Source organism: Theropithecus gelada, chromosome 16 (genome assembly GCF_003255815.1).
Source record: "Theropithecus gelada isolate Dixy chromosome 16, Tgel_1.0, whole genome shotgun sequence".
Lineage (NCBI taxonomy): Eukaryota > Metazoa > Chordata > Mammalia > Primates > Cercopithecidae > Theropithecus > Theropithecus gelada.
This window is the reverse complement of record NC_037684.1, coordinates 49,897,401-49,924,840: the sequence shown is the minus strand read 5'-3', so window position 1 is coordinate 49,924,840 and position 27,440 is coordinate 49,897,401. Positions and strand designations below refer to the sequence as shown.

At 54.7% G+C, this 27,440-nt stretch overlaps 2 protein-coding genes across 7 annotated transcripts; one reads left to right on the top strand and one right to left on the bottom strand.

Moving 5' to 3' along the window:
• Positions 1-1,007: 1,007 nt before the first annotated feature.
• PRCD (photoreceptor disc component) lies at positions 1,008-27,227 on the bottom strand. Of its 4 annotated transcripts, XR_003116296.1 has the most exons (8): positions 26,984-27,227; positions 18,437-18,440; positions 13,816-13,884; positions 11,753-11,833; positions 11,262-11,354; positions 10,035-10,601; positions 7,017-8,852; positions 1,008-1,475 (listed from the first exon to the last, which is right to left on the bottom strand). XR_003116296.1 is itself a non-coding variant. In XM_025363621.1 (4 exons), exons 1-3 carry the CDS (start codon positions 14,244-14,246, stop codon positions 11,812-11,814), a joined length of 165 nt encoding a protein of 54 aa, XP_025219406.1. In that variant the 5' UTR covers positions 14,247-14,292; the 3' UTR covers positions 11,019-11,354; positions 11,757-11,811. The 4 variants fall into 4 exon arrangements, 1 of the variants encoding a protein (XP_025219406.1); XR_003116295.1 differs by lacking the exons at positions 1,008-1,475; positions 7,017-8,852 and having other exon boundaries at positions 9,019-10,601; XR_003116297.1 differs by lacking the exons at positions 11,262-11,354; positions 11,753-11,833; positions 13,816-13,884; positions 18,437-18,440; positions 26,984-27,227 and having other exon boundaries at positions 8,254-8,488; positions 8,747-8,852; positions 10,035-10,952.
• CYGB (cytoglobin) lies at positions 3,348-27,440 on the top strand. Of its 3 annotated transcripts, none has more exons than XM_025363619.1 (4): positions 3,348-3,661; positions 22,793-23,024; positions 23,669-23,832; positions 26,176-27,440. In XM_025363619.1, the coding sequence occupies exons 1-4, from the start codon at positions 3,576-3,578 to the stop codon at positions 26,207-26,209; spliced, it is 516 nt and encodes a 171-aa protein (XP_025219404.1). In that variant the 5' UTR covers positions 3,348-3,575; the 3' UTR covers positions 26,210-27,440. The 3 variants fall into 3 exon arrangements, with proteins under 3 accessions (XP_025219404.1, XP_025219405.1, XP_025219403.1); XM_025363620.1 differs by lacking the exon at positions 3,348-3,661 and adding an exon at positions 16,445-16,984; XM_025363618.1 differs by lacking the exon at positions 3,348-3,661 and having other exon boundaries at positions 21,803-23,024.

The window sequence follows — 27,440 nt, the reverse complement described above, 5'->3', positions numbered from 1 at the left end:
TGTGTGGAAGATGGAGGCTCTGGGCTCTAGCAGGGCTATATTGGGCCTGGATGCCACCCAGTGTATAGTGAGGGCCATTCTTTATAGCTCCTCGCTCCGCCGCAGGCCACCAAGTCGCCTTCACACCTGACTGGACACTGCTTCCCCAACAGCAGCTTCATGGCAGATAGGGATGCCAGGGCAGCTGGCCAGTGGCCAAGAGGCTGGAGTGAAATACAATGAGAGGCCATGTGCCTAAGCACATGTAAAGTACACTGTGCAGCCAACCCAGAAATAACTGGGGAGACTTCAGAGAATGCATCAGAATTCCTGAATGAGCCGGCAAGGGCTCAGAGCTGTTGAGACTGAAATGTGGATGTTACTGTGATCTCATTTGCACTCGTTGCTGGTGAGAGCTAGGACATTTGAGTTTTACCTACCGTGGAATTATTATGCAGCCATTATACCAGGCTAGTGCAGACCTCTATTTATTGACATGGAAAGAGTCACAGTCTAGTGACCCTTTACAAACAGGAAGGCAGAAGTCCCCAGCGCTTTTCAGGGACCCAGGCTCTGATACAAAGGGAGAATTCAGTCAACTGGCCTATTGTGTTGGGGTGGTCACTGACGGGGTTTAAGACATGGTATCTGAAACCCACAGTAATAGAAAACAGTCTTTGGGCTGGTCGCAGTGGCTCACGCCTATAATCCCAACACTTTGGTTGGCCAAGGCAGGAGGATCGCTTGAGCCCAGGAGTGCAAGACCAGCCTGAGCAACATAGGGAGACCTCCATCTCTATAAATAAAAAATTAAAAATGAAAAACATCCAGGTGTGGTGGCACATGCCTGTGGCCCCAGCTGGATGGGAGGCTGAGATGGGAGGATTGCTGGGGCCCGTGAGATTGAGGCTATGCAGTGAGCCATGATTGCATCACTGCCCTCCAGCCTGGGTGACAGAGCAAGATCTTGTCTCAAAAAAATAAATACATAAAAATAAAGAAAACAGTCTTTAGAATATTGAGGTTAATTTCTCCACCCAGAAAGCAATCTTTAATTGTATTAATAAGAACACAAAAGAAGGTAGGTAGTATCCCAAGCAGCTGACTGCTTACATTTGGAACGGTGACAGCAGCAGCATCACAGGAAGCACATCTGTATGTCAGGCACTGTTAGCGGCCAGTCTCTTCCTCCATCTGATGAACCTAGGCTCTGTTCAGCTGCTGGGCAAGGGTCTGCTTCAGCAGGGGCAAGCCCCTCCCTAGCCCCCGGGGCAAATCTTCATTCATCTGTACCAGACATGGTCAGTCTATTCCCTTCGCTGGAAATTGTTTTGGGAAAGGGTCTCCGATGCAATTCTGGCCAAGTTTGGGAAAGTTTTCCTGCTTTTAAAAACAACAGCCTTTTTTCTGGCTTTGGGACACTGTGAAGAAGTGATGCTGGGCCTGCTGGAGCCATCTTGCATCTGCAAGGCTTCCATTAAGTAGAAGCTGAAGGACTGCGATGGCAGAGTAGAGAAAAGAAAGAACATGAGTCCTCAGTGATGCTGCTGACCTGCAGAAGCCGCCAGTCCCGACACCCCCGAACTTCAGACCTCTTGTTTTGATTCAGAGACACATTTGTACATTTCATATATATATACACACGCACACACACACACATACACGTATGGTTTTTTTTTCTTTTTTTGAGACAGAGCTTTGCTCTTGTCACCCAGGCTGGAATGCAGTGGCATGATCTCGGCTCACTGCAATCTCCCTCCACCTCCTGGGTTCTTGTGATTCTCCTACCTCAGCCTCCCAAGTAGCTGGAATTACAGGCGTGCACCACCACGCCCAGCTAATTTTCGTATTTTTAGTAGAGACAGCATTTCACCATTCTGGCCAGGTTAGTCTTGAACTGCTGACCTCAGGTAACTCGCCCACCTCAGCCTCCCAAAGTGCTGGGATCGCAAACATGAGCCACCACAGCCAGTTGCATTTTCACATTCTTAAATGCAGGATGTGTCTTGCAAGCAATGGCATCTCAGTTTGAGTGAATTACAAAATGTGAGATTTTAGGCCGGGCACAGTGGCTCACGCCTGTAATCCCAGCACTTTGGGAGGCTGAGACGGGCGGATCACGAGGTCAGGAGATCGAGACCATCCTGGCTAACATGGTGAAACCCCGTCTCTACTAAAAATGCAAAAAAAAGAAAATTGGCCGGGTGTGGTGGGGGGAGCCTGTAGTCCCAGCTACTCTGGAGGCTGAGGCAGGAGAATGGCTTGAACTCAGGAGGCGGAGCTTGCAATGAGCGGAGATCGCACCACTGCACTCTAGCCTGGGTGACAGAGCGAGACTCCATCTCAAAAAAAAAAAAAAAAGTGAGATTTAAAAAAGAAATCTTATTAAGTCATTTTAAGTTGGGTGTTCTATTTCAGTCAAATCATCCTAAATGATATCTTTTAAAAATAATTCTTCCCAGAAGAATGGATCATGGCAGAATACAGAAAATGAGCTGATGTGTGCAAGCGTCCTTTCTGAAGTAACAACAGCTATGTGTATATGAAATGTTTACTCTGTGGTAGGTACTCTGGAAGCACCTTTTATTCACTGTCTCATCTGATTCTCATGACAGCCCTGTCATTATCACCTTCCCATTTCGCAGCTGAGGAAGTCAAGGTGCAGAAAGGTTAAAGGAATCATAAGTGAAGCACTGAGATCTGAACTCAAACAATCCAGCTAAAAACTCATGGTCTCAGCCACCATGCTGTGTTGCCTTAAAAAATTACACTATGACAGTGGAACGTTTTTGCTTAACTCCAGAGACTTTAATTCACCCACCTAGAAAACCTGTCATGAAAACATAGAGGATTTTTTTCCTGAGAGTTCTTAGGACCATGAAACAGTGTTGCAAATCCTGTTCAGAAATCTGGGACCATGCAGATGACCAGGCAGATGGAAGAAAAGTAAAAATATAAAAATAAAAAACAAAACCTGGGATCAATGCTTTCAAGTTTCACCTAGCTTTAACTTTCTGGAGGAGGAGAAATACGACACAGACCCTATGCATTGAGAATAGATGGCGTTGGAGTTGTGGATTGTCTGTGCTTGCCAAACAGCTTCCAGGAAGAAAAGCAATGCATTTGACTTCCCTGCTTGGCAGAGCCACTGCCTCTAGAGTATTACTCAAAAACTGATTTTTTTAAAATAAAAATAAATGAATTTGTAGACGATATAATGTTCCATGGATCTCTTCTGTTATTTCCTGGGCATGTCTCTCCATGCCCAGAAACCTTGCCTTCTCACAGCTGTTGCATAACCTTTGCTTGTGGTGGTGTTTGTTCCTGTTGCCTTGAAAGTCCCTTCGCTGCATTCTCTTCTCTGCTCAGCAAATTCCAGCTTCTACTTAAATACCTCCTCTGCGAAGTTTTGACTGAGATGCTGCAACAATTCCCGAGCTGTTTCCTCGTGGCACCTTCCTGGTGGCAGGTGGATTAGCACATTGTCTGCAACCCAGGACGACCTGGAGGAAAGTCCCAGCTCTACTGATTCTAACTGAGTAACCTTGGCAAAAGTCACCTCACTTCTCTCTGAGTCTTATTTTCTCATCTGTAAAATGAGGAGGAGGTCCTCATCATCCAAACATCACGGGACTTCTTTAGGTCAGTGCTTCGGAGCACTTAGCACAGCGCCTGGCACAAGGTAAGCACTTGATAAATGGGAGTTCGTGTTATTTCAGCATACTTTGAATACTCATCCCACTGTTTTATGATGATTTGTTTGCATGTCTGGCTTTTCTGCTAGAGGATGAGTAAAACAAGCATCAATCTTCATTCTTGTTTTGTTTCTAACTCTAAATCATCTTTATTCTGGTGTAACTTACATACAATACAGTATAACCATTCACAATGTATGGTTCATTAGTCCAATAAGTGTATAGACCCATGTAACCACAATCCCAGTTAAGATTTAGAACATTTTTGTCACCTCAAAAGCACCTTCTTAGGTGAGGTGCAGCACTTCGGGAGGCCGAGGCCGGTGGATCACCTGAGGTCAGGAGTCCGAGACCAGCTTGGCCAACGTGGTGAAACCCCGTCTCTACTAAAAATACAAAAAATTAGCCAGGCATGGTGGTGGGCACCTGTAATCCCAGCTACTTAGGAGGCTGAGGCAGGAGAATTGCTTGAACCCAGGAGGTGAGGTTGCAGTGAGCCAAGATTGCACCATTGCACTCCAGCTTAGGTGACAAGAGCAAAACTCCGTCTCAAAAACAACAACAACAACAAAAACCTTCTAGGCCGGGCACGGCGGTTCATGCCTGTAATCCTAGCACTTTGGGAGGCCGAGGCAGGCGGATCACTTGAGGTCAGGAGTTCAAGACCAGCCTGGCCAATATGATGAAACCCTGTCTCAACTAAAAATACAAAAATTAGCTGGGCGTGGTGGTGCATGCCAATAATCCCTGCTACTGAGGAGGTGAAGGTTGTAGTGAGTTGAGATTGCACCACTGCACTCCAGCCTGGTCGACAAAGTAAGACTCCGTCTTACTTTGCAGTCAACAAAACAAAACTTCTTACCCTTGCAGTCAACCCCCACGATATCTAACCCTAGCCCCAGTCAACCACTAATGCCTTCTGTCACTAACAGTCGGGTTCTGCCTGTCCTAGAATTCCATGCACATGTCATCATCACACAGTAGCTGCTCTTTTGTGTCTGGCTTCTCTCAGTTTACCCATGTTGTTGGCATCAGCAGTTCATTTCCTTTTCATTGCTAAGGATTATTCTATCTTAATATATCTCAGTGTGTTTATTCCCATGTTGAGGAATATTTGCATTGTTTCCAGTTTGCAGCTATTACTAATAAAGCTGCCATGAACATCTTTGCAGTCTTTTTTGTGGATGTAAGTTTTCATTCCTCTGGGATAACTTTATAAGAAACCGCCATGCTGGTTTCCCAAGTGGTTGTAACACTTCACCAGTCCCCAGCCGTGTATGACAGGGTCACATCTTGGACAGTACTTACTATGGTCAGCCTTCAGCTTTAACCATTCTGGTGGGCAGGTAGTGGTATGTCATTGGGCTTTTGATTTGCATGTGAAACATTCTTTCTTTCCCAAAGTGCTGGTATTACAGGCGTGAGCCACCGCCCCCAGCCACATGTTGAACATCTTTCTATGTATTTTAGCTGTATGTATATTTTTTGTTGTAGTGTCTATTAAAACCTTTGCCCGTTTTTTATTGGGCTGTCTTATTATCGAATTGTAAAAGTGCTTTATGTATTGCGGATACTAGTCCTTTCTCAGATTTTTGTTTGGCAAATATTTATTCCCGGTGTTTCCAAGAGCAGAGGTTTAATTTTGATAAAGTCCGGTGTATTAATTTTCTTTTCTGGTTAGTGCTTTTTGTATCCTGTTGAAAGGACCTTTCTTTCTCCATTGGATTACCTTTGCTGCATCTGTTTTTGGATTCCATTGATCTGTGTGTATATCCTTACGAATCTCACACTGTCTTGACCTCTGATTCTGTCTCCTCCTCACCTTAGCAAAGCCACTGTGGTCCACTTGGGTTTCCCCTCCCCAGGGCACAGTCAGGGAACTGTCTCCAGGCAGAAGCTGAGGCAGTCATGGGGTCACTGTCCTGTGTGCTGCCTGTTGTCAAGTGTCTGTTTCTTATATCTTGCCCAGTTTTCTGGTTGGTTGTGGCAGGTCTTAATCCGTTTCTGGATCCACAGTCCCTGGCACACAGCACCTCCAGACACAGTTCATTATAGTCGCTTTCGATTGGGAAAGTCAGTGGGGCTCCCAGAGAGCTTCTGGTCCATCCCCTTCATTTTACTAAACAGCTCTTTTCCTGAGGAGATCATTAGTCCTATATGTCTTCACTCCAGCCCACCTGGGCTTGACAAATATTTATCAAATGAGGAAACCGAGGTCTGGAGAACAAAAGGTCACAGGGATAGGCAGGGTTGGGCTGGCAGAACTAGGCCACCTAGGCTGGGGCCTTCCTATAGGACCAGTTGGCAGGGCAGGGTCTGTCTCTCCTCGAGTGTCACTCCTGACACCTGACATAGGGTTTGCACATTGCAGGTTCCCAGGACACACTTGTTAAATAAATGACCAAATTAACACATTTATTTCTTTTAATGCTGAGTTCAAATGGCTTCTGCCTCTGCATATGATATTGTGTGTATGTTTGTGTATGTGTATGTTTCTGTGTGTGTCTGTGTGCATATGTATGTGTGTTTATGTGTATCTGTGTATATGTGTGTGTGTGTATCTGTATGTTATGTGTCTATATGTGTATATGTCTGTATGTGTGTGTCTGTGCATATGGGTGTATGTCTGTATGTGTATGTGTGAATGTGTGTGTGTGTGCGTATGCATGTGTATCTGTGATTGTGTGTGTCTGTGTCTGTGTGTGTATGTGTGTGTATGTGTGTGAATGTATATGTGTATGTCTGTGTATGTGTGAATGTGTGTGTGTGAATGTGTGTGTATGTGTGTGTGAATGTGTATGTGTATGTATATGTCTATGTGTGAATGTGTGTTATGTGTGTCTGTGTATGTCTGTATGTGTATGGATATATATATGTGTATGTCTGTGTATGTGTGTGTGAATGTGTCTGTGTGTGAGTGTGTATGTGTCTGTGTGTGTATGTATGTGTATGTTTGTATATGTGTATGTCTGTGCACGCGTGTGTGTGAATGTATGTGTTTCTGTGTATCAATGTGTTTGTATGTGTGAATGTATGTGTCTCTGTGTGTGAATGTGTGTGTATGTGTGAATGTGTGTGTGTGTGTTCACATAGGGATAGGATTGGCCTCTCCTACCCAGGCTCACAGGCTGAGTCTGTTAGTAAATTTTTAAAAATTTTCTCAGCCCCCCACTACAGTCGTAATCCCCACTAGGGGGCACATGTGTCCCACAGAGAGGGTCTGTGCTCCTTAGGCACAAGGACTGGCTGCCAGCTGTCAGCGGATCCCCCTCAAACCACCTCCTTGGTCTCCATGCCCTGCACCCTCCCCCTGCAAAAACAAATCAAAACAGCCTTCCTCACCAGGCTCCCGTCTCCAGCTGGGCTGCTAGCTACCGTCCTGTCCTCTCCCCAGGGCCTGCCCCTAGCTGAAGGAGGCAACAGAGTGGCAGTGGCAGTGGCAGTGGCAGTGACTATGGGTGATGACCTCGCTGTCTGTCATCCCTGCCAGGGGCCACCACGTCCTCCCTGTGGAAGACTGGGGGATCCTAAAGGGGCAGCTGTCCTCTCCCCCTCACCTGGCAGGCAAGAACCAGCCTCTCAGGGCCCAGAGTCTGGTCTGCCCTTGAATGTGAGTTTCTGAAGACAGAACAGTGGTGATGACCCTGGCCAACACCAGCCCACCTGCAAAGGCAGGGCAGGCAGGCCCACAGCTCCATTCCTTGTGCCTTGTAGACAGGTCACAACCAGAATTTCCTCACAGCCCCCACCTCGAGACTCGGCCCCCTCTATCCCAAGCTTTGGCATCAAATTTCCCAGGCTCAGGTCCTGGCTTCGCTGCCAGCTATGAGTGACCTTAAGCAAGTTCGGTGAACCTCACTTTCCTTATTGGATAAACGATAACCGTTCCTGCCGCATAAATGAAACAGTGCGTAAAATACAGCAGCTGGCACGGTGCCTAGCACATAGTAAGCGCCCAATGCATGTTAGTGGTTATTAATCATACGGTTAGTATCTTCATTATATTAACATAAGCTTCTGTGCGAACCACTTTGATGTTCTTCTGAGGTTCACAAAGAAGCATTATCTTCTTCTAGCTCTAGGTCTTGGGCTTCTTCCCAACAGCAGAGGGGCTACGGGAGCCTGAGGAACCAGCAGGGTTCGCTCTCTCGCCATCATGCCTGTCTCAGAGCGGGCACCGTGCCCTACCCATCTAGTCTCGGCCCAGCACCTCTGCTGTTTGCCCTTGCCCAGGACTGTCTGCGCACCCACACACACACACACAACCAGACACACACAACCACACACACACACACAACCGCACACTTGGAGTGGGTGGGTACTCCCCAGGGTGACAGTGGACAGCCACAGCTGTGGTGGCTACTTCCCTCACCCCCACCATACCCCCGCCACCTCATTAGTTCCCTGGTCATGCTCCAGTCTCCAGGAGAGACTGGCAGCCACCCTGAGCCTCAGTCGCAGGAGCAGCACCTCCCTGCTCCTGGCTGCTGCCCTCAGCCGCCCTGCAGCTCCAAGCAGCCTTTCCCTGTCACTCAGTCTCCCCCAGCAGAGAGATTAGCATTCACACGGAGGAAGGCACCACAGCAGGGCAGCGCCTCCCATCTTGTCAAGGAGCTAAGGTTCATTCCAGAAGCAGAGCCAGCTGGGAGTGGCGGTGTCCAGGTCAAGGCCCCACTGGAGGTTGGGACACGGTTCTGGGCACAGAGAGGTAGAGGTGGTCTTCTCCAGTACAGGCTTAGAGGGGGCTTCCCCACCCCAGCAATGCCACCCTCTGCCATCCTCTAGTCTGTTGCAGAACTACTGGTCACCCAGCTCTGTGTATGTGGAGAGACAGCAGGAAGGACCACAGAGTGAGGATGTGAGGAACTCTAGCCATCCTGAATCTACCACTGTTCAGTAATTTACAGTTCAAACCGGACTGTGCCAGCTCACATATATGGGACACTTACCCAACGTGCTAAACATCTTCCACGCGTTATCGAATCAACCCTTACAACAACTCTAAGACACAGATACCAGTAGGATCTGCATCCTACAGCTAAAGAAACTGAGGCACAGAGGTGTTCAGAAACCCAGACCACAGAGGTAGGATGTCCTGGTGGAACAAGGTTCACACCTAGGAGCTCTGACTCTGGACACCTTGCTCTCGGACTCTGTTATTTCACAGTAGCCAGCACCCTGGACCAGAAGGGACCCCACCCTTTGCCTCAGCTCTCCCTCTGTAGTTGCCCTTTATTTGCCCTCTCCCAAGCCGCTGAGCACGCCTGCTCCGATTCCCAAGCAACAGCTCTTTGCAAGGAAAGGGAGGAAAAAGGACTCAGCCAAGGGACTCAGCCTCCGTGGGGACAGTGTCATAGTCAGGATTTAAGCAATTCCCCCATTTGGAGGTCCACCCTTGCCCTGAGCTTCACACTAACCCCTGTGATGGGAGCCAGTGGGCCGAGGAAGGGGCACCCAGGTCCCAGGAGCCTTCTGTGGGGAGCTCTAGGCTGAGAGAGGCAACTTTCTGCAGCAGAAGCTGCAAATGTACAGATTGCGCAGAGAGCCCAGGGGTGGGAGAGGCCCCGGGAATAAGAGGCGAGCGTGGGCTGGGTGTGCGGGGAAGGTGTAAACACAATCTGCTCCCACCAAAGCCAGCCTGCTCCCTGGGGGAGACAGCCCCCCCACCCAGCCCACATGGCACCCCAGCTGCCCAGGCAACCTCCAAGCCCAGGCAACTACAGCCCCTCTGGCCGCCAGCAGCCCCTTCCTCCCTCTTTCCCGCCCTTCATCTGGATGGGATCCCTGGAGCAGCCACCGCCTCCGGTGCAGGTTCTTGGAACAGGGCTGTGGAGGGGCGCTGCCCTGGGGAGGTGCATCTGGGCCATAAGCCAGCTCCATGACCTTGGCCTGACAATTCCTCACACCAGTGGAAGGAGATGGGCAACTTGGAAATGGCAACAAGGATGAGGTGACAGGAACATGGCAAATAGATTAGAGAATAAATGCAGATAGGATCGGGGAACACAGACGGGGTCCCAGGAACAGTGCCCTCTGGCCCTCAGCCTGACAGGCCTGTCACCAGGAAGGCCGATGCCTCCAAAGAGAGGGACAGGCTGACAGGAGCTGAGACAGACGGTCACAGGCTCACGGCCTGGGTCAGGCTGGCGCTGTGGCTTTGCCTCTGCAGGCTCCTTCCCTAGTGTGACTTTCCCCCTGCCTCCTGCCTGCCCTACTTTGAGAGGCTCCCACAGAACTGCCTTCGCACACATCCCAGCCAGGCTCCCCGAGGTACCAGCAGCCCCTCCCCAGCGGGGTACACCTCCTCCCCCACCCTGAGCACCTCCCCAGCGGTTCCCTCTCCTCTGTGGCATCCCTCACCCTTTCCCTTCCCTCCCTTCAGAGGCAGAGCGGCGGCTGAGGTGCTGCTGTCTAGAGAACTCCATCTCCTACTGCCTGGAAGTCAAGGGCAAGGGCCAGCCAGGCAGAGACAACACCACTGGGCTGGGAGGGGGCTGGCTGGGGAGGAGAGACGTGTGTGCACAGAGGCACGGGGGGCTTTTGAAGACTAATAGCTGTGAGATGTCTGGAGCAGCTGCCTGCAGGGTCTGCGCCTGGATCTGGGAGCAGAAGCGGAAATCTGCTTTTATCTCTGCTCAGGATCGCGCAGGGTTGGAAAAAGAGAAATGGCAGAGCAGCTGGGGGCAAAGAAGGCAGCCGCCGGGACTGAGCATCAGCAAATTGACAAAAACAAGTGTCAGGGTTTTTCCTTCCCACACGCTACTGCCCGTTTGGAACACATGCGCTCGCGCACATACAGAAAACACATTCGGAGGACAAGCTGTCAGTTGCTCCCATCCAGCTGCAGGCAGACATGTCACAGATCCAACTGGCATCTCTTATTGATAATTTCCGCAGAGCAGCCAGTGACAGGATGAGCTCTGGGAACTGGGGAAAGGCAAATGACACAGAAGCAAGTGCGGCTGTGGCAAACTGACACCAGCACCTCGGACCACAAGCGGAGGCTTAACAGAATAGCTCCTGGGCTGACAGGCAGTCAGCCAGGCCAGCAAACCACCCCCAACCCGTGCAAACTGTGTTAGGTTCCAGGGGGAGGCCGCCTGCCATGGTGGGTAGGAGCGTGGGCCCTGCAGCTCCAGTGTGAGCCTGGGAGCCTCCACTTCCTAGCTAGGTGACGTTGGGCAAATTATTTAACCTCTCTCTGTGTTTTCCCATTTAGAAATTGTGGATAATAACATTACCAGGCTCTGTGGGTGACTGAGGATTAAATTACAGAATGAATGGAAGCCCTTGCTTAGTAAACGTGAGCTATCAGCTGTCCCTTGCTCCTGGGGTCTCCTCACTCCTTATTTATTCCTACTTCTTGCCTGGGCTGCTGGCTGCCCCGGAATCAGCCTGGTGGACCCAGCAAGTCCCTCACCCTAGGTTTTCTCAGGCTTAGCAGTCCCTCAAAGAAGCCTCAGGAACTCAGAGGGAAGGAAGCCCGTCCCAGAACAGTGAGCACGTCTGCTCTTTCTGCCAGGCCCGGCCAGGTCCTGCTCAGGAGCCCATACCCAGGGCCTGGGGGAAGGGGAGACTGGCATCTACCTTCTCTAGTGCTGCTTCCCCCCATTCTCCCTCTTGCTGTTGCTCCGGCTCCCACAGCATCCTCCTGGGCTAGGGGACGAACCAGGACCTGAGCTGAAACAGAAAACCAGAACAGATCAGCACTTCTCCCACACCTGGGGATGAGACTTGCATTTCAGAGTGGGTGTCCCAGAACACTGCCTCTCCCTTGGACGTCCTCTGACACTGCCCTCATGCCCCAGCACGATCACCTTGCCATCCCCAAGCCTAGAAAATATGGTCAAACCACACCTGGTTCTCTTCAAACTAACCCTTGCCCCATGGCCTGGAACACAACAGGCTCAAGGTAGCAGCCAAAGGCACGAGTCCATCTGCCTACTTTGAACCTCCGTCAGTGCCCACAAGAGCTGAACACTGCCTGCTATCCTCCCACATGGCCGGGCCTTGCCTATTTCTTCCTGCCTGTCCCCAGCCTTGCCCTCTGCCCTCCCCAGCTCCCAGCCCTGCCCTACCTGCCTGGGCCAGCTGATCCCAGTCTCTGGGCCTGAGCCCCACCTGCAGAGGTGAGGGCTTACTTCAGAGGTTCTTTCTCCCTAAACAGAGGAAAGCACTGGGTCAGGATTGAAGGGCACGACCTTCCCATGTTTCTGACTCTCCTCTTCCTCCTCCTCCCATCCCTATCAATTCACCCCAATATTCAGGGGCAGGACCACCTAAGGAATCAGTTGGCATTTAGGACAGTGTGACTGGAGAGTAGAAATGTCACCCCCACCGCCAGCCCTCCACGGCAGCCACCTTCAGCAGGTGGTTCCTCGATGTCAGACCAATTTTTCCAGTTAACTGGGTCCCAGGGAGTTAATAGGCAACTGCTTCCTTCTGGCTAAGTCACGCCAGGCCTGGCCTGGCCAGATGGTCCTCAGATTTGGCCTTTTCTTTCCTGCCAGGAGGTCCAGGTCCATTTCATGTAGAAGAGACCCTGCCTGGAAGTCAGGGGCCTAAATGTCCCGCATTAACCACAAATGAGATAGATGATCGGGAGCAAGCCACCTAAATCTCCCTGTCCCTCCGTTTCCACAACCATTAACCAAAGATTAAAACCACATGTCCTGCCAATCCTCTGGGGTCACTGAGCCTTCCGAGCGACTTAATATATAAGAAACCTCTGGAGAAAACTAAAGCACAGGTCCCGAGCATGAAACAAGACAGCTGCTAGCATTTATGGAGCAATCACTCTGCACCCTCACCAAAACCTGGCAACCACTCTGTTATTAATCCTAGTTTACATATAAATAAACCGATTGTTTTTGTAAATTTCCCCCATAGTCTTTCCATTAGTAAGAGGGAAGCCAGGATTTAAATTATCCCTGCCCAACTCCAGACCTGGGCTCAATAGCGTGGACCACTTAGCATTTGAGGGCCTCCTATCAGGGGAGGCCCAGGGGTGGTCATTTTCGCTGATTTAACTAATGATATCAATCAGGCTCTATTATGATGATCCCAGCTGGTCTATCGAGTTGAGGTGTCACAGAAATGCCGCCGTTTCCTGTACAGGCCCAGGGCTTCCCATTGGGCCTCCTGATCATCAGAATCTCAGGACTCAGAATCCCAGGACTCAGATGACAGGAGACAGAAAGACTGAAGTTCTCTCAGTTGCCAGTTTCCGCATATCAAAGGGACACATTGCTAGCAGGTCCCCACTCAGACATGGATGGTCACAGTACCCGCCACCTGAGTCCTCCCTGTGTGGAGACACCCTCCTACCAGTGGGCCCTGACCCAAAGATGTCATCGGATCTTTTTTACTCTTTGTTTCACTGGGAGCAAAAAAGTCACTCTTCAGACAGGTCTCCCATGCTAGGCGAGTCCATAGGCACAGAAGGAACCGTTCATGCACTGGAACGTCATAAAGATTTGCTGATTTTTTCCAGTGTGTCGTTGGGATAGGCACCCCTATCATCAAACGACACTGGGCACCCAGGGAAGGAAAAGTCTGGAAGTTCCCCCAACTTCACCCCCTAAAGACCACATGGCTCCAGCCTAGGGAAGAGTTAACTTTCTGGCCACTGGAGACAGCGTCCTGCCCGCAGGGGCTACCCAGCCAATGGCACTCAATGCTGATGATGTCATGCTCCTCCCGCGCCTTCTATTGGGGACTGGACAGCGAATCCTGCTGGAGGCTCAGGCTTCGGAGCCGAGGCGGGGCGGGGGCAGAGGAGGAGGAGGGGGAAGGGCAAGGAAAGGCGAGCAAAGCCACACAGAGCTACTCCTGCCTCATCCCTCCCTCCACTTCCCTGTGCCTTCCGACAGAAGGTGCCCCGGGGGACCGCCCCTTACTGGAGATAGAAAAACAGCGGCTTTGGTCCAGAGGAGCGGGCTGAGGGCTCCCATTCCCAATCGCAGAAAACAGACATCCAGCCTGCCCACCAGGCCGACAGGGAGCAGGGTGCCTAGGGCAAGGGCCAGGATACGGTGCACGCACAGGCGCGCAGACAGGCATACACGTGCACCCCAAGGCGTGCACAGCCGCAGCTTCCTTGGCAGCACCCTCCCTCCCCCAGCCCAGACTCCTGCCTTACCTGCCTGAGGACTGAGGGTCCGCGTCCACGCTGCTGCCCCTAGCTGCCCCATCCACGTCGCTGGGCTCTCTGTGGGAGCAAGAGTAGGCAGGAAGAGCTGTGGCTGTGCCCAGTCCCTCCCTGTCCCTCCACAGGTCCCGGCCGTATTGGGCTATGGACTGGAGGCTGCAACTAGAGCCTTTGAAGCTGTAAGTTCCCCTGCTCTGAGACTGAGCTCTCAAGGGTTCCTCAAAATGCCCTCCCAGCCCCCCTGAAGGTCCAGGCAGCCTCTGCCCACCTTCAGCTTGGTGGCAGCCCAGCCCCATGCTTCCCCCCAACCACCACCAACCGCCAGCCATAGCCCAGTCAGTTTCTCACGGTTGGACTCGGTTGGCAAATCGGCGGCGCCAGAGCATGGCCAGGGTGCTGAGCAGGAAAAGGGTGGTGCACATGGCGCAGCTGCCCCATCCCCTCCCAGACCAAGTCTGCAGAAGGCCACAGGCGAGGGGCCAAAATGGCCCCAGCCAGCTCTCAGGAGCCACTGCCGTCTGTCCTGCGGTTCCTGCTGAGGATGGATTAGGAGGCTCAAGCTGATTAGTGGGTCAGCGGCCGCGACCTTGTGAGGACTGATTAAGCTCGCTGGGCCCAGGTTCTCCCCTCCAGCGGTAGGGTCAAGGCGTGGAGTGTGGCATTGAGCACGTATTCGGAGTGTCGATCTGATGAGACTGGGCCTTGCTTGCAAGGAGCTGCCAGTCTAGACAAATGTGCTGTGAAGTACAATGACTGCAGTAGAGTGACCCAGGAGTTATTCAAGGCGCCTACAGGGCACTTTCAGAGTTGCAGGCATCAGGGCAAGGGCCTAAAGAGGAGCAAGGGCATCTGAATTTGCAGTGCGCAAGGCAGAGGAGCCCTCAGACAGAAGATGCTGCCGAAGCTACTGACATGAAAGCATGGAGCATCTGCCAGTAACTGCAAGGTGAGTGGAGGTGAAGCAATGATGTCACCGTGGAAGCATCAGGAGAGGAGGAAGAAAGGGGAGGGATATTCGAGAATGAAGCCAGAGAGATAGGGGAGACTCAACAGTGAAGGGCTGGCAGTTTTACCCTCTGGACAATCCTCTCCAAACTTTGCTGATTACACACCCTTTTCAGTAAAAGGCAGGATTCAAGTGTGCATTCACAAAATAGATAGGGGCAGCCACTTACAAATTATGGGCTAGACTACTATACAGATTCATTCCTACACCATACAACTACATTACATTTGCAAAGGATGAGATATAAAATTTCTCCTATTTTCTTTCCACATCCCAAGGGGACCTGTTGGGCAGCCACTTGGTCACACCAACTTTGGGAAACTGTTGGGTGTGTATGTGGAGCATGGAGCCAGCCATGGCCATGCTGAGACATGGGTCTGGGAGTGATGTGAGAATCTGAACCCACCCACTCCCCTCCACCCCCTCCAAGACCCTCCAGGAGGCATTAGATTTTCCTTCCCTCAGCAAGGGGGAAGCAGTGTCAGAGGCACTGCCCCAAGGTCCCCCAGGCACCTGAACCCTGAGCTCCCAGGAAGGGCCCAGGCTGCAACTGAGGCTGGCCAGGGTGAGTTCTCCTTGCCTCCCCCGGACCTTAAAGTCAGATTTTAAGAATAAATACACGAACCATAGCGAAAGCGCAGAGCCAACCCTTAGCAATGCTCGGGCAATGGGACATCAAGTCTTGAGCGAGGACAAGGGTCACCGGGAGCCTGAGTGACATCTCTTCCTGACACTGCCAGGCCCTGTCTGGCCTCAGGTTGTCCCCAGGACTGAGCAGCCGCTGCAGGGCAGCCACCATGGGATTCTCCCCCACCTCTGGCCCAATCTCACACTGCCCTGGACAGGGCCCACCAGGAGGAAGGATTTGCTTCCCCTAGGCCCAGAATCGGGCCCTTGGTGCTGGCTGAGGTGTCCCCAGCGGCCTGCGGCTTCCTCAAGACTTTTCGACCGCCAGGTCCTCTCTGCCCTATCCGGTGCCTCTCCGGACTTCCTCCGCCACCAGCTGGGCCAGAATTCAGGGCAGCGCCTGGTTCTTGCCTGTCCGTGTCATTCATAAGCCACGGGGGACTTCTGGCCGCCGCCGCCGCCGCCGCGTGCGTGCACCAAGGGCATGGAGGTGCTGGGGGGTAGGAAAGGGAGAGCAGGCCTCTGGGGCCCGAGGTCGGAGGTGTGCTCAAGTTCCGACAGCCGGGGCGGTGGGCGGGTGGGGGGAACGACCCGTGCTAACCCCTCAGAGCCTGGGCGACCAGAGCTGTGGGAGTGGCGCCGCGGCCCCCAGCTGCTGGCTCGGGGGCTAGGGGAGAGGCCCGGGCGAGGGGAGCCCAGCTCGGTCCGCGTGGCCGCCGGAGGGGCTCGCGTTCGCCCACACGGGCGGGCTGGCGGTCGGCCTTGCCGCGAAAGCTCGGGAGTGTTGGACTTTTAAGTCAGTTCCCCGCCGCAGGAAGGGTCTGCACGCGCACACACGCGACGCCGCAAGCATTGGGACCCGGGACCCAGCGCTCCCAGCTCGCGCCCGCCCCGGCGCACTCCTGTGCGGCCCGCGCCGCCCAGCGCCGCGTGACCGCCCATTCCTCCGGGGACCCCCAGCGCCCCGGCCACACCTACCCGAGCCCCGCCCCGCGGTGCAACTCCGCCGTGGCCTGCGGGTGGGCGGGCGGCAGTCGCGTCGCCCCCACCCCGCGCAGCCTTCACCTTGCCGGCATTGGCTCACCCACACGGGGCTGGGGGTTTGGAGCGGATTTGTTTTTTTAAACATTTTCCAGCAGACCACATCCCCGCCCCCCCGCTGGCGGTCCCCCGCCCCCCGCACATATACCCTGCACACACGCACGCACACACACACACACCCGGCGCGCACAGACACACGCTCCCTCCCTCCGCGCTCTACCCCTCGCCCGCCCGCCGCGCACGCAGCCGGCCCCGGCTCCCGGCGCCCCGCGCCCCGCGCCCAGCGCCCCGCGCCCCGCCACCGCTGCCGCCGAGCAAAGCCGGGCTGGGCTTGGAGCTCCTCATGGAGAAAGTGCCAGGCGAGATGGAGATCGAGCGCAGGGAGCGGAGCGAGGAGCTGTCCGAGGCGGAGAGGAAGGCGGTGCAGGCTACGTGGGCCCGGCTCTATGCCAACTGCGAGGACGTGGGGGTGGCCATCCTGGTGAGGTAGGTGTCGCCCGGCCCGGCCGGGCCCTGGGCAGGGAGGGCGGTAGCGGCTCCGGGCAGAGGCGGGCTGGGCCCGGGTCCGAGCTCCAGCGCCACCTCCCCAGCCGCGAATGAGGCCGGTCCGAGGTCGGCGGGGCAGGCAGCGTGGGGCGCCTTGGGGTGAACGAAGCCTTGGTTGAGCCTTCCCTGGCTCCGGCGCGGTGCTCACCAGGAACTAGGAACCAGATGCAGGAGAGCACCTCGGTCCTCCTCCTCTCCCCGGCCTCAGAACTCCTTGCTCGGCCAGCGACCCCAGACACCCAGCCAAGCTGTCAGACACACACATTTTTCTGGCCTTTCAAAGGGAGTAGCAGGGGCTCCCCATTTTAGAGATGGGAAAACCGAGGCTCAACTCAGAAGGGGGACAAAGAGGAGCAGACCCCTGTCTCCAGCTTCGCCGCTTGCCAGATTCAAAGCCTCTTGGAAGAACAGAGAGCAAAGAGCAGAGGTTGAGAAGGAGGAGAGCACGGGGGTCCAGTGTTCCCAGCTGCCCTCTTCCTGCTGGACGGCATGGGCCAGCAGGAGCTCCCAGGGCAGGCACAGGTGAGTGGAGAAGCAAACAGTCCCCTAGGATACAATTCCTGCTGAGTTAGGAGGGTGAGGGGAAGAAAAGAGAAGCTTCAGGAGACAGGGCCTAACCCTAAAACCCCCCACCTAGGGAGGAAATGCAGTGGTTTGGGCTTAGGGGTCATTCAGGCACCACATGCCCCCAAGAAACCCACAAACAGAGAGCACCCCGTTCTTCACACACCTGCGCATAGAGCACACACACCATCCTCACAGAGGTGATGTGGCCAAGCCTCGAAAGCTAGTCACTGACTCTAGCTACAAATCCATGCTCTCTTCCCACACGTGCTGGTCCCTGGGGGTGCAGGCAGAGGAGCCCCAGACCATGCTCACCCTCAAGCCCCTGTTCTTGGCAGAGGAAAGTGGACAAATCTAGGACAGAGTAGGGCAGCCTTGTCATGTGCAGACGGGGTGAAGCCTCGCTCTGGAAGGGCAGCTTTAGTGCATGCCTGACTCCCAGGCCAGCTCCGTCTCCAGCTTCTTCTCCCCGTGGCCTCTCCCAAGCCTGGGACCTATCCAGTTCCACCATGATATGCCCTGATTCCAACTCAGAAGCAGATTTTGGTGGAAAAAGAGCAGGAAGCCTTTCTAAGGGTTCTAAGGAGTTACAGGAGCGCTCCTGAGGATAGGGCAGCTATCTCAGCAGCCCCCAGGCCCAGCAACACAGCTGGGAGTGGCAGGAAGCTAAGAGGGACATTGGGATACTAGGGCCTCAGACGCTCGGAACCACCGATCCCCACACGTGCTGGCACCCATACAAGCACACAGTGGGTAGCAGAGCCACAGACGCGCCAGACTGCATCCTCGGAGGGCGCCGTCAGCCGCGTGTCAGCACCTGCAGCCCACCGGCCTCGCATGCATCTGGCACACTCATGTGTCACCATGAAGAAGTGAGGCAGGGTCTTCAGGACCTTGGAGGTTTTCTGTCCCAACCCCTGCCATGTACCTGTGCGGATACATGGAGGAAGGGCTCACCATCCACATCTCGGGGCACCACTGACCCTCCCCAGGAAGGGGACCAGGGAAGGGCAGATGCCAAGGGGGAAATGAAACACCGAGACCAGGGCCATGTCTGGGCAGTCCGAGTTTTCAGCAAGGATTTCTTTCTCTCTCTACATCCCTCTTCCAGTTCCCCACTCCTGTCTCGCAGAGGGGCCTGGGCCTGGGCTGGGGGAGGTCATTACCAATGCGCTCAGTGCCCAGAGTAACCCCTCACTACTCTGACTCCACTTCTGTGTGGACTAGAGCCCAGCCCCAGGACAGCCTGGCCCAGCTTTGTCTTAGCCACTCCCTGCCAGCCCAAGCCCCGCAGGGCTTTGCTTTCCTTTTTCTCTCCTCCTGTCTCTGTCCAGGGCCTGGGCAGTGGGGGAAGGGGAGGAAAGGGGCATAAGGGCTCCTGAAGGTCCCTCCTCAGATCCTAGGCCCGTCAGTCTTGACACAGCGCCCTGTCTTCCCACACACAACGTACACATCCTCAAGGTCAAGGCCCCAGCTGCAGCCCTCTGGCCAGCACTCTCACCTCTGCCCTCCCCACTGTGCCAGGCCAGTGCCGTCAGCCCTTATGAGCCTGCAGGGCAGGAGGGAGGCAGCTGCACCTCCACATCCCCAACCTGGAGAAGTTGCCACGTTGGTGGGGGTGGAGGAGGCGTTGCTTTTGGAGCCTGAGGCAGACCCCACACTTCCATTCCTTGCCAAGGAGGAGACCAAGAGGGAACACCCACCCTCCCTCCTGGTTGTAACTCTGACACCTTCCTCCTCACACTCAGACAGGCCTATTTCAGGCTCTCTTGGAAGCCCAGATGTCTCTGGGAGCTGAGAAACTCCCCAGGGCTGGCTGTGGAGACTCCTCCCTGGCAGCACAGGCTGAGATCGGGAGGGTCTCAGGTGGAAACACCGCGGAGCCAGGAGGAAGGAGCCAGGCACATGGGCCCCAGGGGCGACAGAACCGAGGAGGGTCTGGGTGGGGGCTCCCTGAGACTGTCATTCCTCAGGGCCACAACCCGGTGGTGGGTGTTGAGGCAGGAGACACCTGATTACCAGGCCACGATCCCCTGGCACAGCTGTCTCTCCAGGCAGTGTGGGGAAACTGTCAAGGTAGGGCCTGCCTGGGCCCTTTCCTGGCGCTGCCATCTACTTTGTTGGGCAATCTTGGACATCAATTCCGAAGTCATAGGATGGGGATTAAAACAGTGCCTATCTCAGGAGAGAATTGCAAGGATTCGTGAGATCATACAGTAAGTGCTCAATAAATGTTCCCTGTTCTTTCCGCATCAGTAAAATAGAAGTAATACCTGCTTAGCTGTGGCAATTAAATACAGTAACAGGCCGGGCACGGTGGCTCACACCTGTAATCCCAGCACTTTGGGAGGCTGAGGCAGGCAGATCACCGGAGGTCAGGAGTTCATCACCAGCCTGGCCAGCATGGTGAAACCCTGTCTCTACTAAAAAGACAAAAATTAGCCAGGTGTGGTGGCGGGTACCTGTAATCCCAGCTAACTTGGGAGTCTGAGGCAGGAGAATCCCTTGAACCCGGTAGGCAGAGGTTGCAGTGAGCCAAGATTGCGCCACTGCACTCCAGCCTGGACAACAGAGTAAGATTCTGTCTCAAAAAGAAAAAAGAAAAAGAAAAGAAAAGAAAAGAAAAAGTACAAAAACATTGTAATACATCAGGCAAATATATATATATATATCATTGTTAATATTTTGTGTCAGGGTCTTGCTCTGTCACCCAAGCTGGAGTGCAGTGGTGCCATCAAGGTTCACTGCAGCCTCCAATCCTGGGCTCATGATGCGATCGGATCTTCCTGCTGCAGCCTCCCAAGTAGCTAGGAGTACAGACGGTCACCACCACACCCAGCCAATTTCTTTCTTTTTTTCTGGAGACAGGATCTCACTATGTTGCCCAGGCTGGTCTCGAACTCCTGGCCTCAAGTGATTTTCCTGCCTTGGCCTCCCAGAGTTCTGGGATTACAGGCATAAGCCACCACACCTGGCCTTTTATTATTATTATTATCATTATTTCTTTTGATTCAGGGTCTCACTCTGTCACCCAGGCTGGAGTGCAATGGCACAATCTTGGCTCCCTGCAGCCTTGCCCTCCTGGGTTCAAGTGATCCTCTCACTTTAGACTCCTGAGTAGCTGGAATCAAAGGTGTGTGCCACCACACCTGGCTAATTTTTTGTATTTTGTAGAGACAGGGTTTGCCACATTGCCCAGGCTGGTCTCAAACGCCTGAGCTCAAGCAGTCCACCCGCCTTGGCGTCGTAAAGTGCTAGAATTACAGGCGTGAGCCACCGTGCCCGGCCATATCATTATTTTTTATTGCAATTGTAAAACCTCCAAAGTTTGAGATGCTCGTTTAAGTCCAAATTGGGTTTTTCACATTTGTCCCTCATTACAGTGCTTCTCCAGAAAATTCAATGTATTTTCAAACCCATCGCCTCACGTGTCCTCACCCGTGTATCCATGAAGCAGTAAGCGCAGCCCTCCTCTCGCCCTTCTGCAGACAGGGAACTAGTGAAGCAGTTTGCCCAAGATCACAGTTGGCCTCTGGGAGGGGCCCTCCTGAGTCTCCACACAGACTGTGCCCTGGTCACTGTGCAAACTTCCCCCGCCAATAGCAGCTCCACCACCAGCAGGGACGACCCGGCCAGATGCCCTCTCCACATCTGTTCTAGCCCTCACATCTGAGACTCGACTCCTGGCCAAAGGGCTGCTTCCGCAAATTATCAGCTCTCTCTGATCACAAAGGGGACACATGAAGGGGGAGAACAACCTGGAAGAACAAGTCCAGGACACTCCATACATTTTCTGGGGATTCACTTAAGTTATGTAAGTTCTGATTGAGTCCATGCCCATGTCTCACATGATGTCCAGCCTCGACAGGGAGAGGAGGTACAAAAGTCATTGTCGGCCGGGCGTGGTGGCTCACACCTGTAATCCCAGCACTCTGGGAGGCTGAGGCAGGCAGATCACCTGAGGTCAGGAATTTGAGACCAGCCTCCAACATGGTGAAACCCCATCTCTACTAAAAATACAAAAAATTAGCTAGCCGGGCGTGGTGATGGATGCCTGTAGTTCCAGCTACTCAGGAAGCTGAGGCAAGAGAATCACTTGAACCCAGGAGGCAGAGGTTGCAGTGAGCCAAGATCCACTGCACTCCAGCCTGGTCTCTACTAAAAATACAAAAAATTAGCCAGGAGTGGTGACAGATGCCTGTAGTCCCAGCTACTCAGGAAGCGAAGGCAAGAGAATCACTTGAACCCAGGAGGCAGAGATTGCAGTGAGCCAAGATTGCACCACTGCACTCCAGCCTGGACAACAGAGTGAGACTCCATCTCAAAAAAAAAAAAAAAAAAAAAAAAAGCCGTCATTTTCCACACTGCAGTGCTCCAGCTAGGGCAGGGGGTCAGAGGGTGCGTGAGAGCCTTGGGATCCCGTCTGACAGGCTGGAAGGAGGGCAGGGAAGGTCACCTGAGTGGTGCCAATGGCCTCGGGGGCAAAGCATTTCGCCTGGGCCAGTCTGCTCCAGGTAAGGCATGTCTGACACAGGAAAAGGGTAGTAGAAAGGAATGTGGCTCACCCGAGGAACATTTTCCCAATGGTAAGTAAAGCCACTGAGCCAGGACAGGGATGATGTGAGTATAGTGGGGAATGTGGACATGAGTTTGAAGAAGTGGGTGGGGGACAGTTCAGAAGTCTGGAATGCCCGGTTAAGGAGTTTCGCTTTGGCAGACAATAGGGAGCCATTGAATGTTTTCGAGCATGAGCATGACTTCATGAAAGCAGTATTTTGGGAGAATCAGAACAGTTTCAGACCAACTGGAGAGGATTTAATTTCAGATCAACTCATGGTTCCAGAACCTGAGCTCTTACCCTCTCAGCTATGACTAGAGCAGGCCCTGAAGAGGGTGTAGAGTTTGGGAAGGAAGCAAGAAGCGAGGAAGACAGAGGCCTGGGAGAGGAAGCCACCAGCCTGAGCAAGCCTGGCAGATAGACACGGCCAGACTTGGTAGGGGCGAGCCAGCTTGGCCAGAGCGAGGAGGATCTATGCTGAGGTCTACGGATGGTAGTGAAAACAGTGATGGTGCAGGGGTGGGGGAGACTGGGGTCCACTTCTTCAGCCCCCACTGTCCTGGCAGCTTCAGGGTGGGCCCGAGGCAGCCTCCAGCTTCAGCGACCACCCCTGTTCCTCTTGCCAGGTTCTTTGTGAACTTCCCCTCGGCCAAGCAGTACTTCAGCCAGTTCAAGCACATGGAGGAACCCCTGGAGATGGAGCGGAGCCCCCAGCTGCGGAAGCACGCCTGCCGAGTCATGGGGGCCCTCAACACTGTCGTGGAGAACCTGCACGACCCCGACAAGGTGTCCTCTGTGCTGGCCCTTGTGGGGAAAGCCCATGCCCTCAAGCACAAGGTGGAGCCAGTGTACTTCAAGGTATGCGCCCTGATCTGCTGCAGAGCCGCCACGGCCCACACTTCATGGCCATCTGCAGCTCGCAGGCTCTGGGAGGGCTCCCTGGGGCAGCAGAGGTGATCCCCCGAGTGGCTGCGAGAGGGAGGGGCAGTGCCTGGCAGCAGGATGGAGGGACTCAGTCCAGGGCAACCCTTGTCCTGAGAGCACTGGGTTCCCAAAGCTGCCAGACTGTTGTGTTAAGAATGATCCTCTTGGCGGGGGGTGGTGGCTCAAGCCTGTAATCCCAGCACTTTGGGAGGCTGAGACGGGCGGATCACGAGGTCAGGAGATCGAGACCATCCTGGCTAACACGGTGAAACCCCGTCTCTACTAAAAAATAAAAAAAAAAAAACCTAGCCGGGCGAGGTGGCGGGCGCCTGTAGTCCCAGCTACTCGGGAGGCTGAGGCAGGAGAATGGCGTAAACCCGGGAGGCGGAGCTTGCAGTGAGCCGAGATGGCACCACTGCACTCCAGCCTGGGCGACAGAGCGAGACTCCGTCTCAAAAAAAAAAAAAAAAAAAAAAAAAAGAATGATCCTCTTGGCCACACATGGGGCAGAGGGGCCCGGGGGTTGCGGGACGCAGGGTGCCCAGGCGTTCACTCCCCCTTCCTCCTTTTGCCCCCAGATCCTCTCTGGGGTCATTCTGGAGGTGGTCGCCGAGGAATTTGCCAATGACTTCCCACCTGAGACGCAGAGAGCCTGGGCCAAGCTGCGTGGCCTCATCTACAGCCACGTGACCGCTGCCTACAAGGAAGTGGGCTGGGTGCAGCAGGTCCCCAACGCCACCACGTGAGGAGGCGGGCGAGGGTGGGCTGGGCAGCCTCCCCGCCATGTCCTATCCTGTCCCATCTCTCCTGGGGCCCTGGGGCTGACCACCTGGGCAGGCACACTTGAGGCAGGCCAACTCTGGGGTCTGACATGTAAGAACAGGCATAATAGGAAAAGGCCTTCAAGATGGCTCCCCTGTGACTTCAGGCTGCACAGAGCCATGGGCCCTGAGCAAAAATCCTCCCAAAGAGCCTTCCCCTTCCCTAGAGCTAGGGAGTGCTCAGAGCACCCAAAGCCACAGCTGCCCAGGCAGAGAGGCGCCAGAGGCTCCCGGCGGGAAGGTCCAATCGTCAGGCTCAGAGGCAGCCCAGGCCAGCCCAGCCACTTCCTCCCTGGGTGCCAATCCTCCCTGGGTGCCAATCACAAGGGGCTGTTTTCTCATCTCATGCCGACCAGTGCTGCTAAATGCCCTCTGCCTCAACAGGGCTAGAGCCAGGAGGATCACGAGGACACATACACACACACATGCCCCAGCCCACGAGGGAGCTACATGGGTGTCACTCACACGCACACAAGTAAGGGGATGTTTACTTCCAGGCTGACCTGGAGGCTGGGCTTCCAGTTCTGGGCCCAGGAGGTGGCTCAAGGAGGGTGGCCGCCCTCTGTGACTCCTGCTGACTCGGAGCGTGAGGGGAGGGCTAGCCCCCAGACGTGGCGGTTGGGAACACTCAGCCTCCCTGGGCCCCCAAGGGGAGGCTGACTCTGGGAGCTGAATGGAGAGGCGGAGGCAAGGCTGGAGTAGGAAGGAGCGAGAGGAGCGGAGGCGGGAATGGGAAGCAGGGGTCAGCCAGCAGCCCGGGACACGCGTGGTAGAGAAACATTCCCAGCAGTTTCCCATGGAAAAGGCGGCGTCTCCCGCCGGGCTCCGCACGGGCCCCCAAGACTGCCGGCCCTCCTGTTCACAGGCACAGCTCCTGGAGGAGGTCCCCTGAGGGCAGCTGGGGACGCCAGGCCTCCTGCCCTTCCTGCTGCTGACCACACTGGCCCCGGGCTGGCTTCTGCTCCCCTCCCCCTTCTCCCGTCAGCACCACCCCAAGAGAGTGGAGTCCTCAGGAACTGCTGGCTGGAGCCAAGCCAACTCCAGATGTGCACAGCTGGGCCCTGGCCTGCCTGAGACCTGGGAGTCAATGGGAAACAAGCAGATGCTGGCCCACCAGAGGAGGGCACTGGCAGAGCGTGGAGAGCTGTGGTTGCCTCCTCACCCCCCACCAGCTGTCACCCAGAGGGTCCAGGGAAAAGACAGGGGAAAAGGAGGGGAGGGGGCTTGCTTGCCCTCCCACCCCTTTCCCCGGGCAGGCTCTGCTGCCAAAGATGAGTTTGTTTACAGCCAGGACACAAGACTTCCTGCTTCCAGAGAAAAGGGCTTTTTTACAAGGGCCAAGAGGGACTGGAAAGAGCTGGCTGGGCGCGAGCCCCAGTGAATCAGAAACACATGGCCCAAGTTCCCCAGCACGCTGCCCATCCTGCCCTCCCCACCCTGCCCTAGGGACTAAGATCTCTCCAAACCCCAAACATTTTGAAACTGCCGAAGTCTCCTCCTCCGCCCACTTCTGCTCCTTGTGGACTGAATGGAGATGGGCTACCGTGGAAACTGACACTCCATGGGGGTTAGCTCCCAGCCGTCAGGTGGTGGGGTTGCCCCACATCCCTTTACATTCTCTAGCCCACCCCTAGTGTCCCTGGCCTGAGCCTGCAGAGCCGCTGGCTGCCAGGGTCCCCATGGGCTTGAGGGTAGGACAGAGTTACAGAGCAGAGTCTTAGAAGGCCCTCGCCCAACTTCTCTTATCAGGGAAGCAGGGGTGGGCCAGGCGTCACCGTTTATTGCGCCGTCTCTGCTCCAGGGTGTGCGCCTTCGCGTGGGTGGGGGCGGGGAGGCACGATGATTGCAGTGGGGGCTGTGTGTACCGAGAATACGAGAATACACATGGGTGGCCCGAGGAGGGACGAGACAGGCCCGACAGAATGCGCCACATTTCAGAATTAATGGAAAAAGCTCACATTGGTATGGTGCTATGCAGTTTGTGAAACACTTTTTTACCCAGTTTGTCACAAGACAGACATTATTCACATTTTAGAGAAAAAGATCCGGAGCTCCCATGGGCCAGTAGACTTGCCTGAGATCACACAGCAGGTTCGTAGCAGGACGGAGACTAGAACTTGCGTCTCACAGTTGCTTTCAACTGCACTGTGCCGGCTCTCTTGGCAGGAAGTGAGCCTCGCCAGCCCCAGGTCCTCCCCCTTTCCCCCGAGGGTCCTTCCCTGCTTCTGGTAACGTATGTCCTTCCCTTCCTATCTCGTCCACAGCCCACCGGCCACACTGCCCTCTTCGGGGCCGTAGGACCCCTCCCTCCACCCCCCTCCCTGGCAGCACCTTGAGCAGAAGGCCGAGTTCTGAAGACCCTCCTTGATGCTCCATTTCTGGGTGCCAAGGAAGCTGGAGGAATCCCTGACTCAACTTCCCCGAAGGAGGCCTCTGTGGTGGCCACGGTCCCCCCGCCTGGAGCTGCCAGGAGGCGGCGCTGGCTGCCTGGATGCTGACCCCAGCGTGGCGGGCAGGGTGGGGGACCCTTCTTCCTCGCAGAGCGGGGCCCACTCTTCTTAGCTTTTCTACTCACTGTTAGAGGGACCTAGCTGAGCGGCTGGCGGGAAGCGGGACAGGTCTAGGAGTCCCTTGGGGAATAAACCAGCCCCGTTTCTATCAGCCCAGCCGGCATGCAGGTCTGCACATCACCATCTAGAGTATCACGCACACATCTACCATATATACAGATATATTCTATATACGAGCTATATATAAATATATATATATACATATATATACACACACGTACATATCTAGAATGTGTATCCACGGGGCCCAGAAGCCTCGGTTTGGCCCCACCTGTGAGTGGGGCAGGGAGCGGTTCCGGTTGTGCAGAGAACAGAGTGTCTGGCAAAGAGGAAATCCCGCAGCAGCGCAGAGGACCTGGGCCTGGAGGGGCAGGGCTGGGGCGACCCGGCTTGGCGGCAAAGCCCAGCCCTTCTCAGACCAGCTCCCCACATTCCTGAATTCCACTTCCAGGCAGAAAGGAGTGGGCTCCCCCTACTCCCTCAGAGGAACTGACTCGCTGACTGCCCTAGAATGGGCAAGGGCAGAGCGAAGTTCTGGATGGGATGACTGCACTAGGGGAGGGGCCTCCGTCCAGAAACCTCGACCGCCAGCTCCACCTGCCTTGGCCACCAGGGTAGCCCCGGGGAATCCGGGCTGCTGGGCAGCAGGTTGGCGGGACCACATGCCTGGGTCTCACCCTCAGCCCCAAGGGCCGAGGGCTTTCCCCACCCCCTTCTCCTCCTGGCCGGCAGTCGGCCCTGTCTATTTATGTGCGCCAGCCGTGCCGGGGGGCCCCCATGTGTGCCCCTTGGTCACATGTATCGTCTCCAAGGATGTTTTGCTGCTGTGGCTACTATGCCTGTGTCCCCTCCTGGCCCATCCTCATCTTCATCTGTGTAACTGCCTGTTCTCCTTTTCTAGTTTCTGATGTTTGTAACCAGACCCAGCTGTGTCATTAAACAGACCTGTTCTTGCTGTA

Excerpts from the sequence above, each read along its gene's own strand:
- PRCD (XM_025363621.1), bottom strand. The coding sequence starts at position 14,246 with ATGTGCACCACCCTTTTCCTGCTCAGCACCCTGGCCATGCTCTGGCGC. Across the intron at positions 13,885-14,172 it reads TTTGCCAACCGAGTCCAACC|AGAGCCCAGCGACGTGGATG; the intron begins GTGAGAAACTGA and ends TTGCTCCCACAG. Across the intron at positions 11,834-13,815 it reads GACCCTCAGTCCTCAGGCAG|GGAGAAAGAACCTCTGAAGT; the intron begins GTAAGGCAGGAG and ends TCCTCTGTTTAG.
- CYGB (XM_025363618.1), top strand. The coding sequence starts at position 22,641 with ATGCTGAGGTCTACGGATGGTAGTGAAAACAGTGATGGTGCAGGGGTG. Across the intron at positions 23,025-23,668 it reads TGGAGCCAGTGTACTTCAAG|ATCCTCTCTGGGGTCATTCT; the intron begins GTATGCGCCCTG and ends TTTTGCCCCCAG. Across the intron at positions 23,833-26,175 it reads CAGGTCCCCAACGCCACCAC|CCCACCGGCCACACTGCCCT; the intron begins GTGAGGAGGCGG and ends TCTCGTCCACAG.